The 22,455-nt window shown below is 33.2% G+C and overlaps 2 protein-coding genes across 3 annotated transcripts; both read left to right on the top strand.

Annotated features, from left to right (window-relative positions):
• The first annotated feature begins 1,168 nt into the window (after positions 1 to 1,168).
• On the top strand, positions 1,169 to 2,821 carry LOC148179893 (transcription elongation factor, mitochondrial). The gene is made up of 6 exons (XM_088029778.1): positions 1,169 to 1,401; positions 1,449 to 1,567; positions 1,624 to 1,858; positions 1,912 to 2,061; positions 2,112 to 2,362; positions 2,415 to 2,821. The coding sequence occupies exons 1-6, from the start codon at positions 1,339 to 1,341 to the stop codon at positions 2,677 to 2,679; spliced, it is 1,083 nt and encodes a 360-aa protein (XP_087885904.1). The 5' UTR covers positions 1,169 to 1,338; the 3' UTR covers positions 2,680 to 2,821.
• Positions 2,822 to 3,189: 368 nt separating this feature from the next.
• LOC148179892 (putative E3 ubiquitin-protein ligase RNF144A) lies at positions 3,190 to 22,249 on the top strand. 2 transcript variants are annotated; one of them, XM_088030399.1, is made up of 7 exons: positions 3,190 to 3,363; positions 11,394 to 11,433; positions 13,270 to 13,535; positions 16,176 to 16,735; positions 20,479 to 20,641; positions 20,691 to 21,043; positions 21,093 to 22,249. In XM_088030399.1, exons 3-7 carry the CDS (start codon positions 13,322 to 13,324, stop codon positions 21,339 to 21,341), a joined length of 1,539 nt encoding a protein of 512 aa, XP_087886525.1. In that variant the 5' UTR covers positions 3,190 to 3,363; positions 11,394 to 11,433; positions 13,270 to 13,321; the 3' UTR covers positions 21,342 to 22,249. The 2 variants fall into 2 exon arrangements, with proteins under 2 accessions (XP_087886525.1, XP_087886523.1); XM_088030397.1 differs by lacking the exon at positions 3,190 to 3,363 and adding an exon at positions 7,892 to 8,146.
• The last annotated feature ends 206 nt before the right edge of the window (positions 22,250 to 22,455 follow it).

Here is a 22,455-nt window from a genome sequence, read left to right as displayed (position 1 = left end):
CCAGTTAAATAATACCATAATTCCAAAATTGCAGTTTTCGTGCAACGTTTTAACGAAATATGCTAACTTTCTCCTTATAGCAACAGCCAATCATATGCTTGGCCGCTATAGATAAGGACTCACATGATCTGTGGATAGGGTAAAATTTAGCGTGCTTACCTATATTCTGTAACTTAAGTATTTTCCGCAGAAGAAGCGTTTAAGCCAATGCAAACAAAAACAAATACACGTGGTACACAAGTTTGCACATATAAGTAATTAAATTAATATAAATCAGAACAAGATGGCACTTCTTCGTGGTTTGAACATTTGCGAGTTCGCGACGAAAATTACCGAAGTTTGACCATCGCGATAAGGTGTTGAACTTCAGTTTATTTGGCGCATGTGTTCTGTCAAACAAAAATCTGACGAGCTTTTTTTTTAAATGGGCGACGTGATAACCTATGATGACAATAGCACAAAAAAAAAATTATTATTAAAGTGTCTTTGTTTGCTTTCATTTTTGAACTTGGCCAAGATAAATGGATTAAAACCAAAATACCTAAACAATTATTAGAACTGAAAGTTATTGGAATCTCTCTAAAAAGACCGTTCTGTTGATAGAACGCTAAATTTTGTACCAAAGGTACACTTTTGGTCATGAGATTTGGACAGGAATAAAAAAAAACAAATGTGAACAATCTTTTATTGTCATTAGGACCATTGACTTTTTATGATGAATATAAAGGCCATTTCACATTCGCTGGTAGACAATGTTCAAAATTACATGACCAAAGCAAAAAATTCAAACACGAAATTTGGTGGATGCGCCGGGTTCAATAATATTAAAATTATTTATTTATTCAAACCGACGCTTATAATTCTGTGTGAAATTTTGTTTAGAGCTATAGACTTTTATGCAATTCGAATTAAAAAAATAATGTAAAAATATGTAAACAATTTTCAACTTATTCAACTTAAGTCTGCGTGATTTTTTTCTATAGCATTAAACTTCTTTAATTCATTAATTTCCAGTTTCGGAAAAAATTACGTTTTTTATTATCAGGTAAAGTCCTCTATAGATAACGTGCAATATTAAAAGTGTGTATAACTGGTTGCCTATACAACAAGTTGTCAAAGTTTCGGGAAATCCCGTATAACTCCGTTATAAACACGTGATATTATTTCACAGGCGGTTGTCAATGTCAACCTTGACAGAACAAGTATTGTAGGTTATATCATTCCACATTCTTATTACGGCCTTTATTTTCGTTTTATGTAGTTTTTTACGCTTATTTTTCACCCAAGTATATCGAATAGGAGTAAAACATCTCAAATTTTATTATTAAAAATAAAACCATGTTTTGCATCAGAACCGGATTTAGTCAATTTAGTAAATTTAGCCACAATTTAAAGTTTATGGTAAGCAGGAAAAGGAGTCGCTTGTTTTATTAAGCTATAAATTGTAGGTAAAATGGTCAAGCTCTGTAGATTTCCCTGAACTAAGTTTTCAGCCAAAGCTCTCTCATGCAGACCAGGAAAAAATTTTAGGGACTCTGAATGAATCAAATAGCAGTAAATTATCAAGGTAATAATTGCCAATTTTTTCGTAAAATTGCTCAAAATAGGTCTGAACCGTTTTAGCCTAAATGTGGCCCAAAGCAAAATCAAGAGCCTGGAAAGCTACAAAAAAAGAAGAGGTCCTTTCAAATCATTAGATGAGCTCTTGGAAGTTGACGGTGTTAACATGAAGACACTTGAAAAATTATGCATGCAAATAATCGCGGATGTTCCCAGTCAAAGTTCCAAATCTGCAATTACTGAAAATAAGAGAATTAAACAACTTTTGGTACCACCACTACCAGCACACGCCACTGAAGTACTTTTTTTAATTAAATTAAACGTATTTTTCGTAAATTCGTGCGTTTCTAGATGTTAAATTCTACCGTTGGCATCCATATAGCACCAATGGGCGTCAGTTGGGCCAAAATACGAAATTCCTCCAACGTTCTTGAAAATTGGGGCCATCAGGACTTTGCGGATCTTCCAAAAAAGTTGTGTCCTACCGACACTTTTCAATTAGTAACTACTCCGGTTATTCGTGCTAAAAAGTCTTCATTGTTAATTTGCAGGCGATTAACATTTTAAGCCAACTACCCTGCGGTGACGTCTATATCTTTGAAGGTACCAACAGTATGAGCCATCAAACCCAAAAACAACCTTCTGCAGTTACCGCTTATACGTTGCAACTCGAATTATCCTCAATGCTGTTGGCGCTCATCAACACAAGCTGCCAACACAACAAATTATGTCAGGACGACTTATCAAAATACGAGTTGATAGAGAATTGCGTGTATTTCCTAAAAGCCAAAGTGGCAGCTAGGTACTTATAATACAACACCGAATTTTTTAGGAGTTTTATTGTGGAATTTCAGGTTGTTCAGAACGCTGGTTGGAAACGAGTGCGTTTCAAACACTGCAACAATTCTCCATTTGCTTGGAGAAGAACGCGGTGCTAGTTTAACACTGCCTTGTAGTACCATTGTTGCGGGTCAACAGTTAAAAAATGAATATTTGGCTCAGTCGGCCGCTCATAAAGAGCTTTTGGGACAAGCATTGATGTTGACTGTTGCTTTCACGGATTTATGCGTGAAGAAAAATCCGGAGAGTATTAAGGCGCTGATGCCTGGGCGGAGATAATGTTTAAGAATAAAATTTCTAAGTAGAAGAGATTTTTTATTAAACGGAAAACTAAGAGGCCTAAAACGAGTTGTTAATTTGTAAAATGATGTAACATAACTTTTGGAATGCTTCATAAATAAATAAAGGGCTTCTTTGTACTCACTAGCATTAAAAATTTGAAAGCGACTTCACGTACTTGAGTAACTAACTACAAGCACATTGCAGTCTTTAAATAATAAATTGGAGTGTGCGCCTTTGCTAAAATGGATTTACAACAATATAAGTTCATTGCATATGTGGGCTCTAAATTAAATAAACAATGGGACGTTTTTTAAATATTTTGCAAAATCAGAACACGAGATTTTTACCAAAAAAAAATTATTAAAAGGGAAACTCCTTAATTCAGTTATAATAATTCCATCATAAAATCTATATTTCGTGTCAGGCTTTACTTTCTAGTATTGTTTTGAAACAGTAAATATAATTGGGCTTCAGCCTACAACCGACGCAATAATATCGATCAGTGCGGCACCGACGACCTAGAGTATTCAACCTTTTGCCTTGGCGCCACTGGAAAATTATCTAGACGAAATCGGTCTAACACAACACCAAGTACCAAAAATTAGTGATTTCTAGTTATTGGAAAAGTGATTTTTGCTTGTGTTATTCAAAATGAACGCACACACACGATATCGTTTCCATGTGAGTATTATAATATAGCAATTATTTTGTTTATGATAGGTACCGACCTTTGAAAGATACCAAGCATGCAACATGAGCTCATAATAAAAACAATTCACACCTTTGGCAACATTTCTATTTCCTTTTCTTATAATGAAGTGTTATTGCTTAATCACACTCTTATTTGATTTACTACCTTGTATGGTGGTATTAATGATCGCAGCATATATCAATACGAACGTTTTATTATATATTTATATCAGTTGCTAACGAGGTTGTTTGCAGATTTGGTTGAACGTTATTTTAGTAGAATCCTTAATAAACAACGTCTTTGAGATTCAGAGTAAGATGTTGAAAGTTCACGCGTTAAAAAATATTACCTTGCCGAGAGCTAACATAATTCATAATCAGAGGTAAATCTACATCGGCAGGTGTTAAAAAATACCATGAGAGTTCGAAAGACACAAACAACTAAACCGATTTGGTTATTCAGACAGTAACTTTAAGAAGAGTCTACTTTTTGATCATTTGCCATTAATAAATAAAAGTAATGGGCCTAAATAATAAGAGGAGGAATCGATGCAACAAAGTGCATTTTTTCGTCTTCTTTGGATACTTTTCCTTTGAGTTATATTTAGATTCACCTGTTAAATTCTAGGAGTGTAATTTGTTTTTTTCAATATGAAAGGTTTTAGTACAATTTTATGCTTTGAAATGAGTAGGTAGACGTAAGCAAATCTAATGAAAGTCTTTTAAAAAGTCGTGACGTTCAGAAAGATCTGTTATTAATTTTATTATAGAATTTAACGGATGAACGGAAAAAAAATCATCTCATTCATGGCCAGGTCATCCTAATTATGGGGAGTATAAAATAGGAAATCATCATGACGTCGAATATTTTTGTCGAGTAATCTAGATAATAAATACTAAAAAATCTATCTTAATAAATGCGGAAAATGTCAAAATTAAAATTTGTTTTGTACATAGAAAACATAATTTTTTATTCAATTATGGATACATTCTCTTGGCCTCGTTAACTTTTTAGGACCTATTATCACTTGTATTCTCATTTTTTTAGTAGAATGTCTCGTCTTTAAAGTCTTCAGCTTGTCCAAATCATTTTTAGAATAATCTCGAGTTTGACATAAAATTTTGAACGATATCGACAATTATTATTACAACAAAACTTGAAATTTCAGATTAAGAACTCAGAAATAATTACAACACTATGAGATTTATGATTTATGATATCTAATGAAAACCTTTTTAGAAAAGCTATTATGTTTATGAACAATATCTACTATTATTTTTATTATACACATTAATGCAGCTACGAAATGAATTCATATCATTCATGGTCACGTAATTTATTATGTCATCTTAACTATAAAACACAAAATCAGCATGACTTCGTTTATTTTTATGTGGTAACCTAAATATCTTAAAAGTGGTAAACATAAAAGAGACAAAGAATCGGTTGTGTTCTCGTTTTTGTATCCAGAAAAGTTCAATCAAACCGCTATCAAAAAGATTGGAATTGACACAGTTGTCCATTTACTATTTTTGTTAGTCAGATTCGTGCACATTTAGGAAATGTTTCGTTTATGAGTTTACACAAATTAAGTTTCTATACGGATATTTGTGTATTTGTGAAAATTTGTAATTGTTCTCGCTATCTGATGTACAAGATTTTTTTCGAAGTTTCAACTAAAACGCGAAAGTACTTGGCGCGTCCACCATTTTTTCACTCAACCGCAAAACGATTTGAAAACTTGTTCGATATATTTTTATACAATAGAAATTGGCATTCAGGACATTTTGGATTTGAGTTCGTTCTGCAATAAAAAAATTTAAACATTTCTACTAAAGTACATAATTTAGAAAATTTTAAATTTTTAACATCTGTGTTTTTCGCACTACAATTTTGCAATTTGGTGAAGTTTATACACGACTCAAAGATAGTAACTTCCTCCAATTTCATAGCTGTAGCACTAAAATTACCAAAATTACGAATTTTAGTGTAGGATGTGAGAACTTTTTGCTTGGTCTCAAAAAGAAAAAATTCTAAAATCTTTCTTTTTTGTACTAAAAATTTGCAAGTTGGTGGAGTTAATACACGACTCAAAAACAGTAACTTCCCCAAATTTCATGGCTGTAGCACAAAAATTACCAAAAGTACGAATTTTATTGAAGGATATGAGGAATTTTTGTTTAGTCTCTAAAGTAAAAATTTCTAAAATCTGTGTTTTTTACTCTAAAATTTTGCAATTTAGTGGAGTTACTACACGTCTCAAATGTTCTAATTTCTTTAAATTTTATAGCTGTAGCACTAAAATTACCGAAAATACGAATTTTAGTCGAGGATCTCGGAAATTTTTGCTTGTCTCAAAAATAAAAATTTCTAAAATCTGTGTCTTTTGCTCTAAAACTTTGCAATTTAGTAAAGTTAATACGACTTAAGTATACTAATTTCCCCAAATTTTATAGCTGTAGCAGTAAAATTACCAAAATTACGAATTTTTGGTGGAGGATCTCGGAAATTTTTGCTTGGTCTTAAAACTAAAAATTTCTAAAATCTGTATTTTTTACTATAAAATTTTGCAATTTGGAGGAGTTAATACAGGACTCAAAGATACTAATTTTCTCAAATTTCATAGCTGTAGCACAAAAATTACCAAAAGTACGAATTTTAGTGAAGGATATGAGGAATTTTTGCTTAGTCTCTAAAGTAAAATTTTCTAAAATCTGTGTTATTTACTCTAAAATTTTGCAATTTAGTGGAGTTACTATACGTCTCAAATGTACTAATTTTCTCAAATTTCATAGCTGTAGCACAAAAATTACTAAAAGAACGAATTTTAGTGAAGGATATGAGGAATTTTTGCTTAGTCTCTAAAGTAAAAATTTCTAAAATCTGTGTTTTTTACTCTAAAATTTTGCAATTTAGTGGAGTTACTACACGTCTCAAATGTACTAATTTCTTCAAATTTTATAGCTGTAGCACTAAAATTACCGAAATTACGAATTTTAGTCGAGGATCTCGGAAATTTTTGCTAGGTCTCAAAAATAAAAATTTCTAAAATCTGTGTCTTTTGCTCTAAAACTTTGCAATTTAGTAAAGTTAATACGACTTAAGTATACTAATTTCCCGAAATTAATAGCTGTAGCACTAAAATTACCAAAATTACGAATTTTTGGTGGAGGATCTCGGAAATTTTTGCTTGGTCTTAAAACTAAAAATTTCTAAAATCTGTATTTTTTACTATAAAATTTTGCAATTTGGAAGAGTTAATACAGGACTCAAAGATACTAATTTCTTCAAATTTCATAGCTGTAGCACAAAAATTACCAAAAGTACGAATTTTAGTGAAGGATATGAGGAATTTTTGCTTAGTCTCTAAAGTAAAAATTTCTAAAATCTGTGTTTTTTACTCTAAAATTTTGCAATTTACTACACGACTCGAATGTACTAATTTCTTCAAATTTTATAGCTGTAGCACTAAAATTAACAAAATTACGAATTTTGGTGGAGGATCTCGGAAATTTTTGCTTGGTCTCAAAAATAAAATTTTCTAAAATTTGTGTCTTTTGCTTTAAAACTTTGCTATTTGGTAAAGTTGATACACGACTCAAAAGTACTAATTTTCTTAAATTTTATAGCTGTAGCGCAAAAATTACCCTAATTACGAATTTTTGTGGAGGATATGGTAAACTTTTGCTTGGTCTTAAAACTAAAAATTTCTAAAATCTGTGTTTTTTGCTCTAAAATTTTGCAATTTAGTGGGGTTAATGCACGTCTCAAAAGTACTAATTTCGCCAAATTTCATAGCTGTAGCGCTAAAATTGCAAAAATTACGAATTTTAGATTGGTCTCAAAACAAAAAAAAAAATTAAAATCGGTGTCTTTCTCTCCACAATTTTGCAATTTGGTAGAGTTAATACACAGCTCAAAAATAGTAACTTTCCCAAATATCAAAGCTGTAGCACTAAATTTACCAAAATTACGAATTTTACAGAAAGACGTTGTAAATAATTCCTTGCTCTCAACTCGATTTCTATACTTTGTTTGGAAGCTTATTTAATTACCTTTCTAATAATGTGTTATAAGAGTTTCCTGATTTTGCAAGTTGTTAACCAAAACTGAAAAAAACAAAAGCAAACGCAGGATACTTAAAATAAAGGAAGTTCGTGTTTTAAAGTTTTTACTTAGAATCCAACATGTAATTAGTACACAAGGAAACTTAATCTAAACGAAACTCCAATAAAAATTGTATGTTTGATGAAAATATTCTTAACTGCCCATACAACCAAACCTTCGCACATAATTTTTCCGCAAAATTCAAGAAATTGACAATAATAACGGAAATTTTCTTGACTCATTTCAACATCAAAATGTAAACACTAAACTATTCATTAAAACAAAAGACAAAGCATGGAATTTAAATACTTGACGTGACTCCGCCAGATCACGTACCATCATTTTCCATTGGATGATAACAAGACCCAGAAATGAAATTGCAGAGATATAGTATATGCACCCAGTAATACATTGGTAGCTTTATTCTAATGAGGTGTGTATCGTGTATTTATCAGCAGTTAGAAAATTGTGAAGGAGTAGAGGTCAGAACGTGGCAGCAGTTGAGTTGTAGTGACTTAAACGCGAATTTAGTAAACAACACTAATCGCTCGTCTTAAAAAGAATGTGCATAAACGATATTTTCAAAAGTGATGAATTTTAGAAGTGACTGAGTGAATTTAGGTTATTTTGTTGGTGAATCTAAAGTAGGACAAGAATTTTTTCCAGGTAGAGTAAATATCGTTTTTGGGGCCACAAACGAACGGGTTTTGGATCTGACCTTTATTGACATGTTTTTACTATTTAGTCTAGTATTTAGTTGAGATTTTTACAGGATTTTTACTAATTATCCTAGATAAAAATTATACACTCCTTGTGGCACGTACGTATTGAAAACAATCTAAAATAGTCAACAACTGATTTGACGCTGACGTCTTACATACAACAATAGCATATTTTCACAATACCGTAATTTGGAGAAAGATAACCAAATCCTCATTATACGGCGCAACTGGTTTGCATATGACCATTGTAAATTAAATTCACTGGTGGCCAAACTCGACAATTTAGGACTGTTGAAACTGTCTTTAATATGCTTTGCATACAAAGCAATTTAGAGATAATACTACATGCACATACTTGAATTTAATTTCTTCATTTAAGTACGTTGAATCTAATCTAAGATCTTTTTTTCGCTCATAAAACGACTTATCTCTTATTTCAAAATTACTGAACTTATCATTACTTAAATTAACCGCTGATTCACCAGGGTACATGCAGGAATTTTTCGAAACGGTACTTTGAATTTTATTGATTTATTTTTATTTCTTTAACGGCTGAACTGTATATTTCTCCTAGCACATAAAGTGGTAAATACGCGGTGGAACCGGAACATCGAAACTTTTGCAGATTTAAACGTGTAAACAGAACAATTAGAGCTTCCATTCTTCCACTTGTGTTCGAAATGTTGACACCACCATGAAGTTATCACGGTATTATAAATATAAACAATTTCAAGTGGAGATCTAGATTGATTCCGGTAGTTACGGGAAATGACGAAAGCATGAGGGAAGTAACTTTTTACCGCACTTGTTTGGAAAGTGACTCTTTTACTTAGTTTTTTCAATTCTCTTAATAAAGAAGAGTCTGGCTTTTGCAGCCATCATCGTATCGTAAACGTGACTCTGAATAATAAGAGTCATCATTCTTAACGAATTATGAAAATTAGGAGATTTAGCATTCAATTTAAGACTTATTGTAAATAATTAGATGTTATCAACCTAAGTAACTGCATAGAATTCACGTTTTGTGTTGTTTTCAAGCAGGTCAGGGACTTTCTTTCCAAACTATTACTTATTTAAAGTAATTTACTTCTTTTTCTATAGAGATTAAGTCACTGATAGGAAAAAGTTCCGCTTTATCCATTAAAACAACAATTATTACCCTATAAAATTAAACAACAGTAGCAGATAGTCGAGTAATTTGTTTATAATTAACATTTCAAGCTTCTAAAAATATTGATCTCGGTGGAATTGTATTAAACCATCTGGTGTAATCATTTTTATTAGGTTTTTGCGTCAGGGCTGCCATAAACTATTTACGGAATGAAGGCCATATTTGCACTATATTTTTGATTGAAGGCGGATTTGGCCCACGTACCGTGTTTAATGACGTAAAGTGAGATTACTGAAAGGCTGTTTTTCCTGCAGCGAATTTTTTGAGGCGCCAAATTTAAAATGCGGCTTTGTGATTGGTCGTTCCGTAGATGCTGATTTTTTAAACTCCTGCGGGATGTCAAACAAGAACTGTCACATTTGTCAGAGTCTCACCCAATTGTAGGAGCAACAGCAACAAAGTTGTTTCTGTTATTTTCATTTGTTATTTGTTATATTTTTTTGTTTTTTATCAGTATATTTTGCGATTAATTATTGCTAAACTTGACGTTTAGTTGTAGAAACGTCTAAAATATTTAATCAAAATTGACATGTATCTACTACAGGTATCTAACTTATGTCTTTCAACTCTTTCTGAGGTATAAAATTGCTTCTTTGTAAATCGTAAAAAATAACCTTTTTTATATTGAAATTCTCTTGTCAAAATTAATTTTTCAAAATTTGGCGCTTCTGTTTTTTACGGTGGTCGCATAAAAAGTCCCTAGTTAGTCATAAGCAATTGATAAAAATTTTAGTAACTTTAGTTTTATTACCAAAGGCGCGATCTTCAAAATGTTAATTTTTAGGGAAATAAAGAGCTTTCTGTCTAAAAAAGGTTCTGCTTTTCTATAAATAATCGTGTTTGTGGCAATTTTTTTTCCAAACTGTAAAGATGATGGTAAAACCTTCACACTTATGTCATTTTAAAGCTAATTCTTTACGCTAGAAGAAGTGGACCCGACTTGCGACATTAAAAATGCTAAATTTTGGATTTCTCCAGATTTTCTTCCAAGTACAATAAAGAATACACAATAAAAAGTGTTTTTATTTATATATTTTTCCAAAGATGCCGGCACGTTTCAGTGAACGAACATTCTTTTGTGTTAAATTCCCAGTAGAATTCAAGGTTTTCCTTCTTGTAAAATATTGTTGATTCTGATACCGTTTAATGGTTTCTCAATAACTAAAGTATCTATGGGTAAAAAACGTATTGCTTTCCGCACTTCCTATAATTTATTGTTGCGGTTTTTGATTGTTGTTCGCGTATAATTATGTGAATTAAACTAACTTATAATTGGCACCATAATAAAATGCTTAGAGATGATTCGAATAAACGACCTTGTTTGCAATTCCGGTATTTTGCATCTTTATCGTAATTAGGGTTTTTCAAGCAATCATAAATATAGTCTGTAATCAATTGCCTTGTGGTGTCACTACCAGGAGATGCTTGTGTTGAACTTATCGATTGGAGTGCTTTAAAATGCTCAAGGCACTTCGGAATGAAATTATTAAATTATAATTATTTATATGCATGGACGTGCGGTGTTTCTAAAGGAGTTGATTTAAGTTTTTTTAAAGTTTGCGGTGTGCCCTATTTATTTTTCATTTCCACACAAACATTGAACAAAGTTTCACTAATTTCCCTAGTGCACCGATGTTTACAAAGCGAACTTCGATTTCACGAAGTCTTTGTTACCATGGGACAACCACGACAAAAATAGGAGAGTGAAAGCGATAAAAATTACAATAAAATAAGTCATACACGTGGGAAATTTGTTCATGAAAATTCAGCACCTGCCCATTGTTTATTTAAACATCAAAATTGTTACGAAACAGAAGTGCGAACGCCCGTTTTTTTCGACTTTTTTTAATAATATAATATTCAACAATTTAAACGAGTTTATGTCGAGACAATTTGCACAAACCAGTTTGAGAAGTAAAAAGAATTTGGCAGTTTTCAAGAAATCATGTTCGCAAAATTCTATTATTATGCTTATTATTTCTGGCTATTTTGCTGATTTTTTATTTTTTTTTTGTTTCAGAATTGCCTTCGGATTTTTGGTACCAAAGTTCCCAATGATGGTAAGTTTCGGCGGGATTTTAAAATTCGCGCCTTGGAGTTTTAGGGTGACGATAAAAGTCACTAGACTTAAAAAGGCACGTTGATCGTTTTAGTGATTTTGGTTTTATTACCCCAAGGCGCGAATTTCGATTACTTGGCATACATGGTAAAAGATGTGCTATTTTTAATTTTAATACCGAAAAAATAGCTTCTGTTTTAAATCCCGGGCTAATTTTAAAATGACTTCATAAAACTTCAATTAACTATAATTAGTTTTTCACTTTTCATAAATTTAGTCTAGCTTTCATTATTTTCCTTTTAGTTATTTCTTTTCATTATAAAACTTATAAACAACCAAAGGTGAATCTCTGTCAGTGCATATAAATAACACGTTATTTTTAGATGTTTTTTATAATTCGAAAGTAATCGAAATGAACAAATTCTCTAAATTATTCTTTAAAAGATTTCACGATTTTTCTTTACTAAAACAAATTCAGTGTTTTTGTGCTTGTTTCCGCAGGAAGACGAATAAAAGTTATTGTAGAAAATCAAATTAAATAAATTAAATAAAAATTCTCTGAGTTTTTACAATAATTACGTTAATTGCGTATTTATTTCCTGACTTTTAATGATGGGAAAGAGAGGCACATGTCGTTTTCCCAAAGATTAACTTCTTTAAACCGGATTTCAGTTTCAGAGGAAAATTTAAAATATCGAGCGATGGAAAAAAAACTCATTCTCAGTTACCGTTGGAATTTCATAGCGTGGCCTTAATTGTCACTTTGACAGGTGCCATTTTTGAGGTTATTAGACTATCTTGAAACAATGCTAAAATAGAAAGCAGGTGGATGTGCTGAGATCTACTTTTTATAAGAGAACTTTTCACAAAACGATTCAAACAAATAAATCTTTTATTACAAGTTTCATAAAAATTCTCACTCAGTTTAATAGCGTCAAATTACTTACAGAAACAAAAGATTGGCTTCAATCAAAGACATGACTTGAGATTTCAAAGCCAACTGAGGATGAGTTTTTTTGATCGCACGGTATATTAACGGGGAATTTTGTGTATTGAGTGGCACCTTGACTATTATTGTTGTCAAGGTGACAAATTTAAATTAAGATTCAGAAAAAAAGAAGTGAAACGTTCGTTCTCTCCCAACGATGAATTTTTTTGAACTTTTTAATTGTAAATGTGTAATAAGAATTTCAAGAGCAAGACATCTGAATTGAATCCATAACATCCTTTCATATTTTGGCTCGATAATTCTCTTGTTTTTCATAATTTTTATCATCTGAGCACCACATGTGAAACAGTTTAATATCCTTAACAAGCCGTGTTTATAGTTTCCACTTTCAGGGTCATTTCCATATTATATCACATTTCCTCTACCTGAGCGCTTCAATTGGTGTCAATAACAGCCGACGTGAAATGCTAAAACTGTCCAAAAATGTCAACTTTCGCTTGTATTCGTAATAAATCTTTTGGAACAACACCCAAACTGCCCAACTAGTGATAGGAAGTTGCACAAATTCATTTTCCGTGTTCAGCAACAGTTCGTTCGAACTTTCTTCCTTTCCACTTTGCAAATGGAGCATAGAACCTTTTGCAATTTTGACATTCCTTTCGACACCCCAAATCCTCATCATGTTGCTTTGAAGAAATTACTTTGATTTGGGCGATCACCACACGCGCCGACGTTTAAATTTGCTCAACCTCAATTCTCCGCATTTAACCCATTAATTTTTTTAATTGCATTTTCCATCCCGGAGTCGTTTCCACGAGCATGATGCATCATTTAAGAAATTGAAATTAAAGCGCAGTGTCAGAATTATGAATCACGCGTTTGTTGCAGGCTCTAAAGAAGATCTTTTTATCTCCACGTAAATCAGTGGTTTTGCTCCGCGATGACGTTGCCCATCCAGCCACTTTGTGGCGATAATACATCATTACCATTGCGTGGAGGTGTCGGAAGAAGAAGAGTTTGTCTAAGCGCTGCTTGGGCTGACCCACCAACTCGGAGGGAAAGACGTCGCGCTATTTGCTCATGGTCTGTTGGCTATGGGACGTTGACAGAACAAGACGAGTTGCCAATAAAGCAGGATTTTCTTCATAAGAAAGGTTAGTTGAAGAATAGGAGTTGCTGAGTTTTTCTAGTTTACACGGTTTCTACATATGGTAGAGTAGTTTTGTTTTTTTATTGTTGTTTTTTTGGTCCTTGAGTCGGTGTGTTGGACATTATCAGTAGACTTAGAACGCCTTTCAAGTAAGTAATTTTACCTTGTAAGATGGAGATATTAATACGAATATGGTCTTGGTGGCATAACCATAAAATATAGGAGGAGATATTAATGTGTTTTGATTAAAAACTGGACGCGTATTGCCTCGGCGTGATGTTTATTTGAAATAGGAAACGCAGTCTTCGAGAAACTCATATTAAATTAACAAATCAATAATGTCTACAAGTCTCGTAAAAATAAAAGTTCTAACACAACTTTCTTTAAGCCTTTCTATATTGATTATATTAATTATTAATATTTGGGAAAGGTCCCTCAAAATATGAAGAGTTAAGGTCAATGTTCTTTTCATTTCGACCTTTAAAATAAACAGAAAGAATAATTTTAAACGGAGTAGAGAAGAATCAATGAATGTTTCATTAGATCTACTTCTTTCAGATCTCTAGGTGTGGTGCCTAATCATCGATATCCATAATTAAAAGATTGTTTACTGATTTTCAAGGGCGGCCATAGCAATATTTGAAGAAAACTACATTTTTTACGGATTATTAAAACCTCTAGAATTTTGCATCTTAATGAATTACGGAAATTTACTTTAATCGGTTTCAGATTAATATGCGTTCTGTTAATTAGTTCCATTATTCATTCGTTGAAACCGGTGAAGAATTCCCGACACGTTTTAGCTTGGTTTAGTTGGATTTTTCAATAAACTTGACAGTTTTCGTTGTGTAAAAGTCTAACGATTTTTGAAAAAATAGTTTATTTTGACTTTTCGTTTAAACTTGGAACGTCATTCTCTCATTTAGGGAAATTTTATCAGTTGGGAAATAGGTTGGTAGCACCGTAGATCACAAATTCTAAAATTTTCATCGTGTAACTAGTTCCTGTTGCAATGTTGCAATGGCGGTGCTATGTGAATTGGGTTTTGGAGTACAAAAGACGATCGTGTAAGTTGTCAACGAAATGTGTCGAAATTCAATTTGTTTGTTACCGTTTTTAAACAGCACTCGAATCTGAGGGGAATTTCACTTCTCTCGGACTAGCAGTAATTAATTAGATAATAATGAATACACATCAAATTTCATGTCAAAACTAACAAATGTCAAATTCTGGGGGAAAATAATGCCAATCTGTGCATCAAGATTCCAACTTTAAATAATAAAATAACTGTCAAAGTGGAAATTTGCAACCTAAACCTACTGTAACTTCACTTATTCAGATTACTTATGTTATTTTCAAAGGTCATTGGTGTCCAAAACGGCACCCAATTGTGACAATTGGCATTTATGGAGTGATGCCAACTAGCAAAATAAAACCAGCTATTCAAAACGTCACAACTGCCTCGAATTTCAAAAAATGATTTTCTGTCGCAATTCCAATTTTTAAGAATCAGTTCTATTCATTCTTTGAGCCTGATAAAAAATACCAATGAATTCTGCTTAAAAATAGCACCCCCGGCAGCATATACGGCAATGCCAGAACCTTGGATTTTTCAAAAAACTTGGCAGTCTTCATCGTGTAAAAGTTCAGTGACAAATCAGCCAGAGATTTATTTGAATTATTATCCAATTTGCCCGTGTTACCTTGAGCACATTTAGGAAAAAAACCATCGCTCGTGACCAAGCTATTGCATTTTTCAAAGGGTTGCGGACGAATTAAACGGAAATCTAAAAATACCTTGGAGACAGGAAGTGATTCGTTTTGATCGAATCACTGATCGAAAAATAGCTCACGTTTCTATCTCTAAAATTAATTTTAGGTGATACCCAATGAGATTAAACCGTGGAATTGAATTCAATTATTTGGAGTGATTTGAAATACAGTGACGTCTCCTGAAAATATGAAAATACACACATCTTTTGGAAGTGTTCCAACTGATGTGAGATTAACACCGTGACAAACATAATAAACTGTTCATTTGGACGAAATCTTCAGACTGATTTTCTCCTGCAGTAACCTACTTGAAGGTAACTTCGAGGTGATTTGCATACAATGCGTTTTGCTTCACTTCACCGAAATTGTTCCACAGATCGCGGTTTCTGATGCCGAACTTGGCCACAAGCAATTCGTTGTTTTGTGGTTGAGCAACAATAATTTACAGTTTACAAGAGTCTAATGGCATTTTAATCAGTTACACAATTAACACCTGATAAACTATGGAAATTACTGTCTTTACCAAGAGGGTTGTAAAAGTGCAGAGGCGACAGTTTCACTTCTTGTGCAACGTGTGCAATCCAGTTAATTCTACAATGTCAGTTAGTGTCAAATAGGTGGCGATATGCTGTAATGCGGCGGTCTCAGTTGAGTTCTTTGGGCAGCACAGTGTTACAGTCGTAAGGTTACTTTTTTATGAAGTGTGTTAATCAGAATTTCAAATTTCGCGCTTCTGATTTTTAGCGGTAAAACCAAAATCACCAACGTTTCAGTCAGTTTGACATTCTTTGACAAGCGAATTGTCATCACCAATAGATTAATAGATTCCTTTTGATAATGTAATGTCCTCTAATCAAACCAATTTTTCCAGGAAAAGTGGCTGACAACGCCACATTATTAGAACCGCGGGGCCGCCGGCTAGTATCTTCCATCGCTACCACTCATGCGTCTCCTTCGGCGTCTCGCCGGTCCCGCAGCAAAGTGGATCTTCTGGCTATGCCCGGGATTAAAACCCTTGTAAATCGCCGTCGAAACAGTGGTTCAGAGACCCAAGCTCCCTTGGTGAAGCAGAATGGAAGTTCTGGAAACCTCATCAAACCGGCTGCCAGCATGGCAAGCTTGCGGAAGTACGAGACCGTGCTGGCTCTCACCGGAGTTCTTCGATCTTCGTCTTCTTCGAGTAGCGTCGAACCATTGCAACCTGTTAATAGACTAAGAGTACCTCCGCATGAATCGAGTTCCCGGTTTTGTTCGCGGTGTTCTAGCATACTGACGTTGGCGTCGACTTCGAGGTATTCTTTGAATTCGTCCACTGGAGGGTTCGTGCCCATTTTGAAGGAGACTCTGCTGCTTTGCAAGCTCTGCTTGGAGGAGAAGCCTTCGAAGGACGCGTGTTGTATCGAAGACTGCAAATGTTCCTTTTGCGCGAAGGTAAATACCTAACATTATGAACTCTTTGCAATTTTTAGTACACCTTTGATTCCACAATAAATGAAACCGCGAATAAAACAACATGAGTCATTTTTAAAGGTCAAGTTCGGAACCTCCCGTTATGAATGTACATTTTTGATTAATTAATTGGCTTTGGCGGAAACAAAGAACCTGTCCATGGACGATTTTCCGGTTCCCATCAATGGAAAAGCAGTCAAACACTGATTGGCAACACGTGTTACCCCGTCAGCTTTCTATAATTGGAGTATTAATTATTTTTACTTTGCGCAACGTAACTTTCGAAGTTTTTTGTGTGTTGCTGATAAACCTTGCATAATACAGGTCGACAAATTTTTTTTTTCTGGGTTTCTGTCCTAATGCAGAGATTCTGATGCTAGACATCGAAAAACACTAAAATATCTAATCTTAGCTTCTAAAGTTTTACAAGTGTTTTACATCGATAAATAAGTTTTGAAAATTTTCATTGATTTTACGAGCAGAAAGTGGTAGAGAGTAGTGAGTGTTTACTTGTCTATCATTGTTGTAAAAACCGTTTTTGGGTATAACTGAATTAGAAAATGGCTTCAAGACAGTGTGAATAACATATTGATACATTCTGTTTTATTTGCGATGAATTTATTAAAGTATAAAGCAAAAAAATTTTCTTTGGCAACAAATTTAAAGCATTATGAAGTTTATGAAGCCTATTTTAACTTCCTAATCCAGAATCAATATAAACATTGGGTACCTCATTTTGCCTGTGTTTACTTCAAAAATACTTTAGAACATGTTAAAATTTTTGTAACATAAATATTCAATAACTGTTATTATTATACGGAAAAATTATTATTAAAATAAATCTCAATTCATCTTCTTAATTCTCATACAAGCAAAAGAAAATCAATAAATATTCATTTTTGGACTTGATTTTTTATTATTTTAAATTTGTATGCTATTATTCTTATTTGTATTGTATTTGTATTTGTATTCTTAAATTAAAAAGATGTTCAGCAAAAAAAATTGATTGTACTTTATAAGAAATTTATGAAAATTCAATCATGTTTCTTAAAAATTCGAAAAATTGCTCTGGTTTTTACAAAAGCAAACGTTGATCAAAAAAAATATTTTTCCCTTTGTTGGTAATGTAGAATGAACCAAAATTAGTCATTCAGAAGGCAGACCCAAAAATCGTGTCGATTAGTGTAATTTAACAATCTATTTACTAGAGAACTGCTGCAAATTTAGATTTCCGAAAACCGAAAAGTTTAACTTTCCATTTCTATTCGTGGCCCCGGAAAAGTATTTGCATTTTTCATCAAGATAGTATTGTTATTTGCAAACTTATGCAACGCAAAACTGTGACGGTAGTCGATCGTTAAATGTGTTGGCATTACTGATTTATTACCTTTTTTGTTTAAATATATAACGCTATTTAAAGCAAACAAGCATTTTGCTTTTACGTCCTCATTTCTACAATTTTTTTCTGACGTCTTGTTGCACAATTTGGAGCTATCGCAGAAATCTCAGTGAAGAAAGGAATGTGGCGATTAAATTAAAAACAGAAGCGAAGTAAAAGACGTGCTTTTGTTATTTCAATTGTGAATGACGAATACATTATATAGAATGGCCGCGATAAGCGCGATGCTAATGAAGACTATTTTTAAAGTTAGCCATTGGAATCAGGCGGTGTTATCTCAGGGGAAAATGTAAAAGATCTTTCATCTCCTTGCACGTGTGAGGGTACTTAATTCAATTTCCTATTTATTGTTTCAAAGTGGTCGTTACAACACGAGAGTTGCCGGCCCCAAGTAACTCCAATTTCCGTCTTCAGCTCAATGGTTTTTTCCATTCCGTTGTATTAATCATCGAATGATTAACCCATAGGACAGCCAGTTTACAATTTTTTTTAAACTACTTTAGAATTGTTTTTTCTGTATGTTTTAATTTTTCCATAAACTACTGTCTTTTGACTTTTTATTAACATTTTTTTTCAAGCAAATGGTTGTTTCAGAAAAAAATTGAAAAACCTCGATTTTCAGTGCATTTGTCACTTCACCGTATTTAATTTTTTCCTGTAAAATGATAAACTGAATATATGTATAATCTGACTTATCGAGTATTACAAGTAAGGTTTATTCTTAACAAATCCACATATTTTGTACATATTTTCTGCTTTTTATATAGTAATAATAGGTCGTAAATTATGCTGTCCTATCTATAGGACACTAGGCTGATTCGTTAAATTTACAGAAGTATGTCTGTGCATATTTTTCTTGGCGAATTTTTGCATATTGCTTTACTACTACAAACAATTTTATTCTTAACTATAAAGCGGATGATTGTCTTCATAGGGGAGGGGGCATGATTATATAACATACTTGGAAACCTAGAAATTGACATACATGGGTAAGATTTGGACCCAAAAAAATACAAAAGATCAACTCTGGTCGATCAAAAAGACATCCAAATGTCTAATGTCACTCGTAGCATGTTTTAATAATTATTTGAATTATGAATCGCAAAAGTTTAACATTTATTAGATCCATAAGGTGTTGAAAAGAGGTACTTATGATGACCGATTTGCTGAAATAAGCAAGCAAATTTATACAGGGTGTTAGGTAACGTTACGGCCATAGACTAATGGGTAATTAAGGAAGGCAAACTGTCTTGGAATCTGCAATTAATTTTAGTTTTTTCGTTTTAGTTAAAAAGTTACAAGGCTTTAAAGTTGACCAATAGAATGGCTTCAAATAACTTTTAAATTTTACAGAAATCCAAGTAGCTTTCGGACCAAACGAATAATTTGTCACTTTCCCGTCACATTTGAAGTTTTAAATCAGTGGCGTCAATAAAAGGGAAAACAATAACGCAATTTTATTCAAAAACAGACAATAAAGCAACACTACAATAGATGTTCAAAATGGCCACCATCTTGTTGAACACATAATTGTAAACGACGCAACAATGTTTCCTTTATTGAACCCAACACATTTTCGTTTTGACGAACTTGATTTGTGATGTCCACAAAAATGGAACAAGTACGCCACTGATAAAAAATAAGAACTGTCGGTTTGACGTCAAACAAAAAATTTCCTTTAGTAACTCTGATTCAAATTTTTTTAACCTTATGCAAATTGTTCCCTGATTGGTCACATTCAAAGCCTTCCAGCTCTTAAACGGTTCAAGAAAACCCGAAAAAAACTTCGAAACATTAGTTTTCACGGCTGCCTCCATCACCCCTTTTTCTATGGCCGTAACGTTACCTAACACCCTGTATACAGTTGTCCCAGAACTCGCGACCCAGAGAAAAAATGCTTATGGAAGCAACAATTCTGAAACAAAAGTTTTTTATTTCAAAAAATAACCGAGTTAAAACGAAAAAACGGTAGCCAATCCGTTACACTCTGGTTGCCTAGGATATTTTACTCCATCTTTAGAATAAGCTTCCGGGATTGGTTGCTAATTTTTTATACTTTCTCGAATACTATTAAACTGAATCAATTTTTGTTTTGAAATTTACCATTTGTATTGCTGTTGGCACCCTTCCTTGCTCTATGGGTCATGAGTTCTGGGACAGCCTGATAGCTTAGAAAAAATAGAAGACAAACATTTTATTACAAAATTCAGGGATCTAAACTAAACCTCATATACAAAATTTATGAAAAAAAAAAATTTCTGGTAGCGGTCGTTAATGGGTTTTAATAGGCGAAATTAGCATTTGTTATCAGTTTAATTTGTTCCAGTGCATGCGTGCTTACGTCGAATTTGAGATAGCGCAAGGAGCTTACGACATTTCGTGTCCGGACGCCCAGTGTCCATCCAAAGGGGTTCTGCATGAAGAAGAGATCAAAAGACTGGCCGGAGATGATTTATTCGAAAAACACAAAAAGTACAGATTAAATAGAGGTAAAACCACAATTAGCGTCTTGTTGATTCTACCCCCTTTCTGTTTCAGAGATAGAATTAGATAAGACTCGCACATGGTGCCCGCGAGCAGGTTGTGAAACAGTCTGCAATCTGTGTCCCGCTCAACAGTGTCAGCCTCAGAGTGTTCATTGTCCGAACTGTACCGCAGACTTCTGCAGCAATTGTAAATTAGAATGGCACGCAGGTCTGTCGTGCGAGGACAACACCAAGAAGTTGGCAAAAGAAGGCAAAGCCGAAGAACCTGGCATACCATTAAATTCAGATCTCATAAAATACTGCCCCATGTGTAATGTTCCTATCGAAAAAGACGAAGGCTGTGCTCAAATGATGTGCAAACGGTGCAAACACGTTTTCTGTTGGTATTGTCTCGCCAGTCTCGACGTAAAGTAACTCTTTTCTTGCTTGAACGAGTCTCATGTTGATGTTTTAGGACGACTTTTTACTTCGGCACTATGATAAGGGACCTTGTAAAAATAAATTAGGACATTCTAGAGCTTCAGTAATTTGGCACAGGACTCAAGTCATTGGGATATTTGCCGGATTCGGAATCCTGCTTCTTGTAGCTTCGCCTCTGCTTCTGCTTGCTGCGCCTTGTATAGTCTGTTGTAAGTGCCGAGTGTGCAATGCAGGGACCACGAAACTAGACAACGAAGAGGACGTTCCGGTCGAAGAACCCTGATGTGTTTTACAGTGAAACCACACTTAAATACGACGACTATTTTAATTACCTGAATCTTTGAGAATGCTGAAAGAAAACGAGAATTTCACAAGCATGGAGATATTTAGACGTGACTCTTTTTCTTTAGTTTCTCATAACAGAAGTCTAGTCTGGCGTTCATTGCAGTCTTCGTTCGAAAACATCACTAATTTTATTTAAGTTGGAGTTTAAACATGGACGGAATCTGTGATAGAACTGTGATTATGAAAAACCGTCTGTGTCTTGAACTTTGTTACATGATTTGTCTTACTGCGTGATTTGTTGAGTAATTTCAGTTTTTAAATTTACGTTACGAGCTGTTGATTAGAATGCTGTGATATTAAAGAGAGAAATGTCGGATTTTAAAGTATTACGACTTTAGTTAGATTAGCTATCAACACGCAAAGCATTCTGTTTTAAGAATTACGTATTTTGTTGGCTTGCAGTATTCTATTACACAGCAATTAGAAAAAGTGATTTTAGGGCCTTATATGTACAGTTATATTGTTTTTTAGGTTGTTGAATTCTGTTGTTTTTTAATGTATGTATTTAAATAAGAAAGTTTTTTATTTCGTTAGTACACTGCTGCTTCAAGTTATCTTTATTGACGAGGAAAATTGTGGATATTGAGATAATATAGATACTTATTTAAGTACCTAGATATGAACCTTGTGTATACTATAATCTATAAACTAGAATTTAATAATTTAACATTAACTAAATTTTTTTTCTTTTTTTCTCTTCATTCAAATTCACTATTAATCCAATTACACACACCATTGATTACGACTGTACCTACATGTACATACTGTTACTGTACTGTTAAAGCATCATAGATTTAATTAGGTACCATGTACTTATTATTAAAAAATAGACACTATTCATATTAATGAGTCTCTTATTTTACCACTTTTTGTTTTTTGGGACCATAAACTTTATTTGTTTGCCCAATTAGCCTAATAATTTCCCATTGTTAATTTGTTATGCAATCTCCCAAAATTCAAAAGGATCAGTTGTGTAAGATATCCAATTAAGACAATTTTTTCAAGAAGTTTTTTTTCGCATCCTTCAAATATTTTTGTTACAAGTGCTTAAA

This window comes from Gnatocerus cornutus, chromosome 2, assembly GCF_029298725.1.
Source record: "Gnatocerus cornutus isolate USDA-ARS CGAHR chromosome 2, icGnaCorn1.1, whole genome shotgun sequence".
In the NCBI taxonomy this organism is placed as follows: Eukaryota; Metazoa; Arthropoda; class Insecta; order Coleoptera; family Tenebrionidae; genus Gnatocerus; species Gnatocerus cornutus.
The sequence above is the reverse complement of the archived record's forward strand: the minus strand, read 5'-3'. Positions and strand labels throughout refer to the sequence as shown.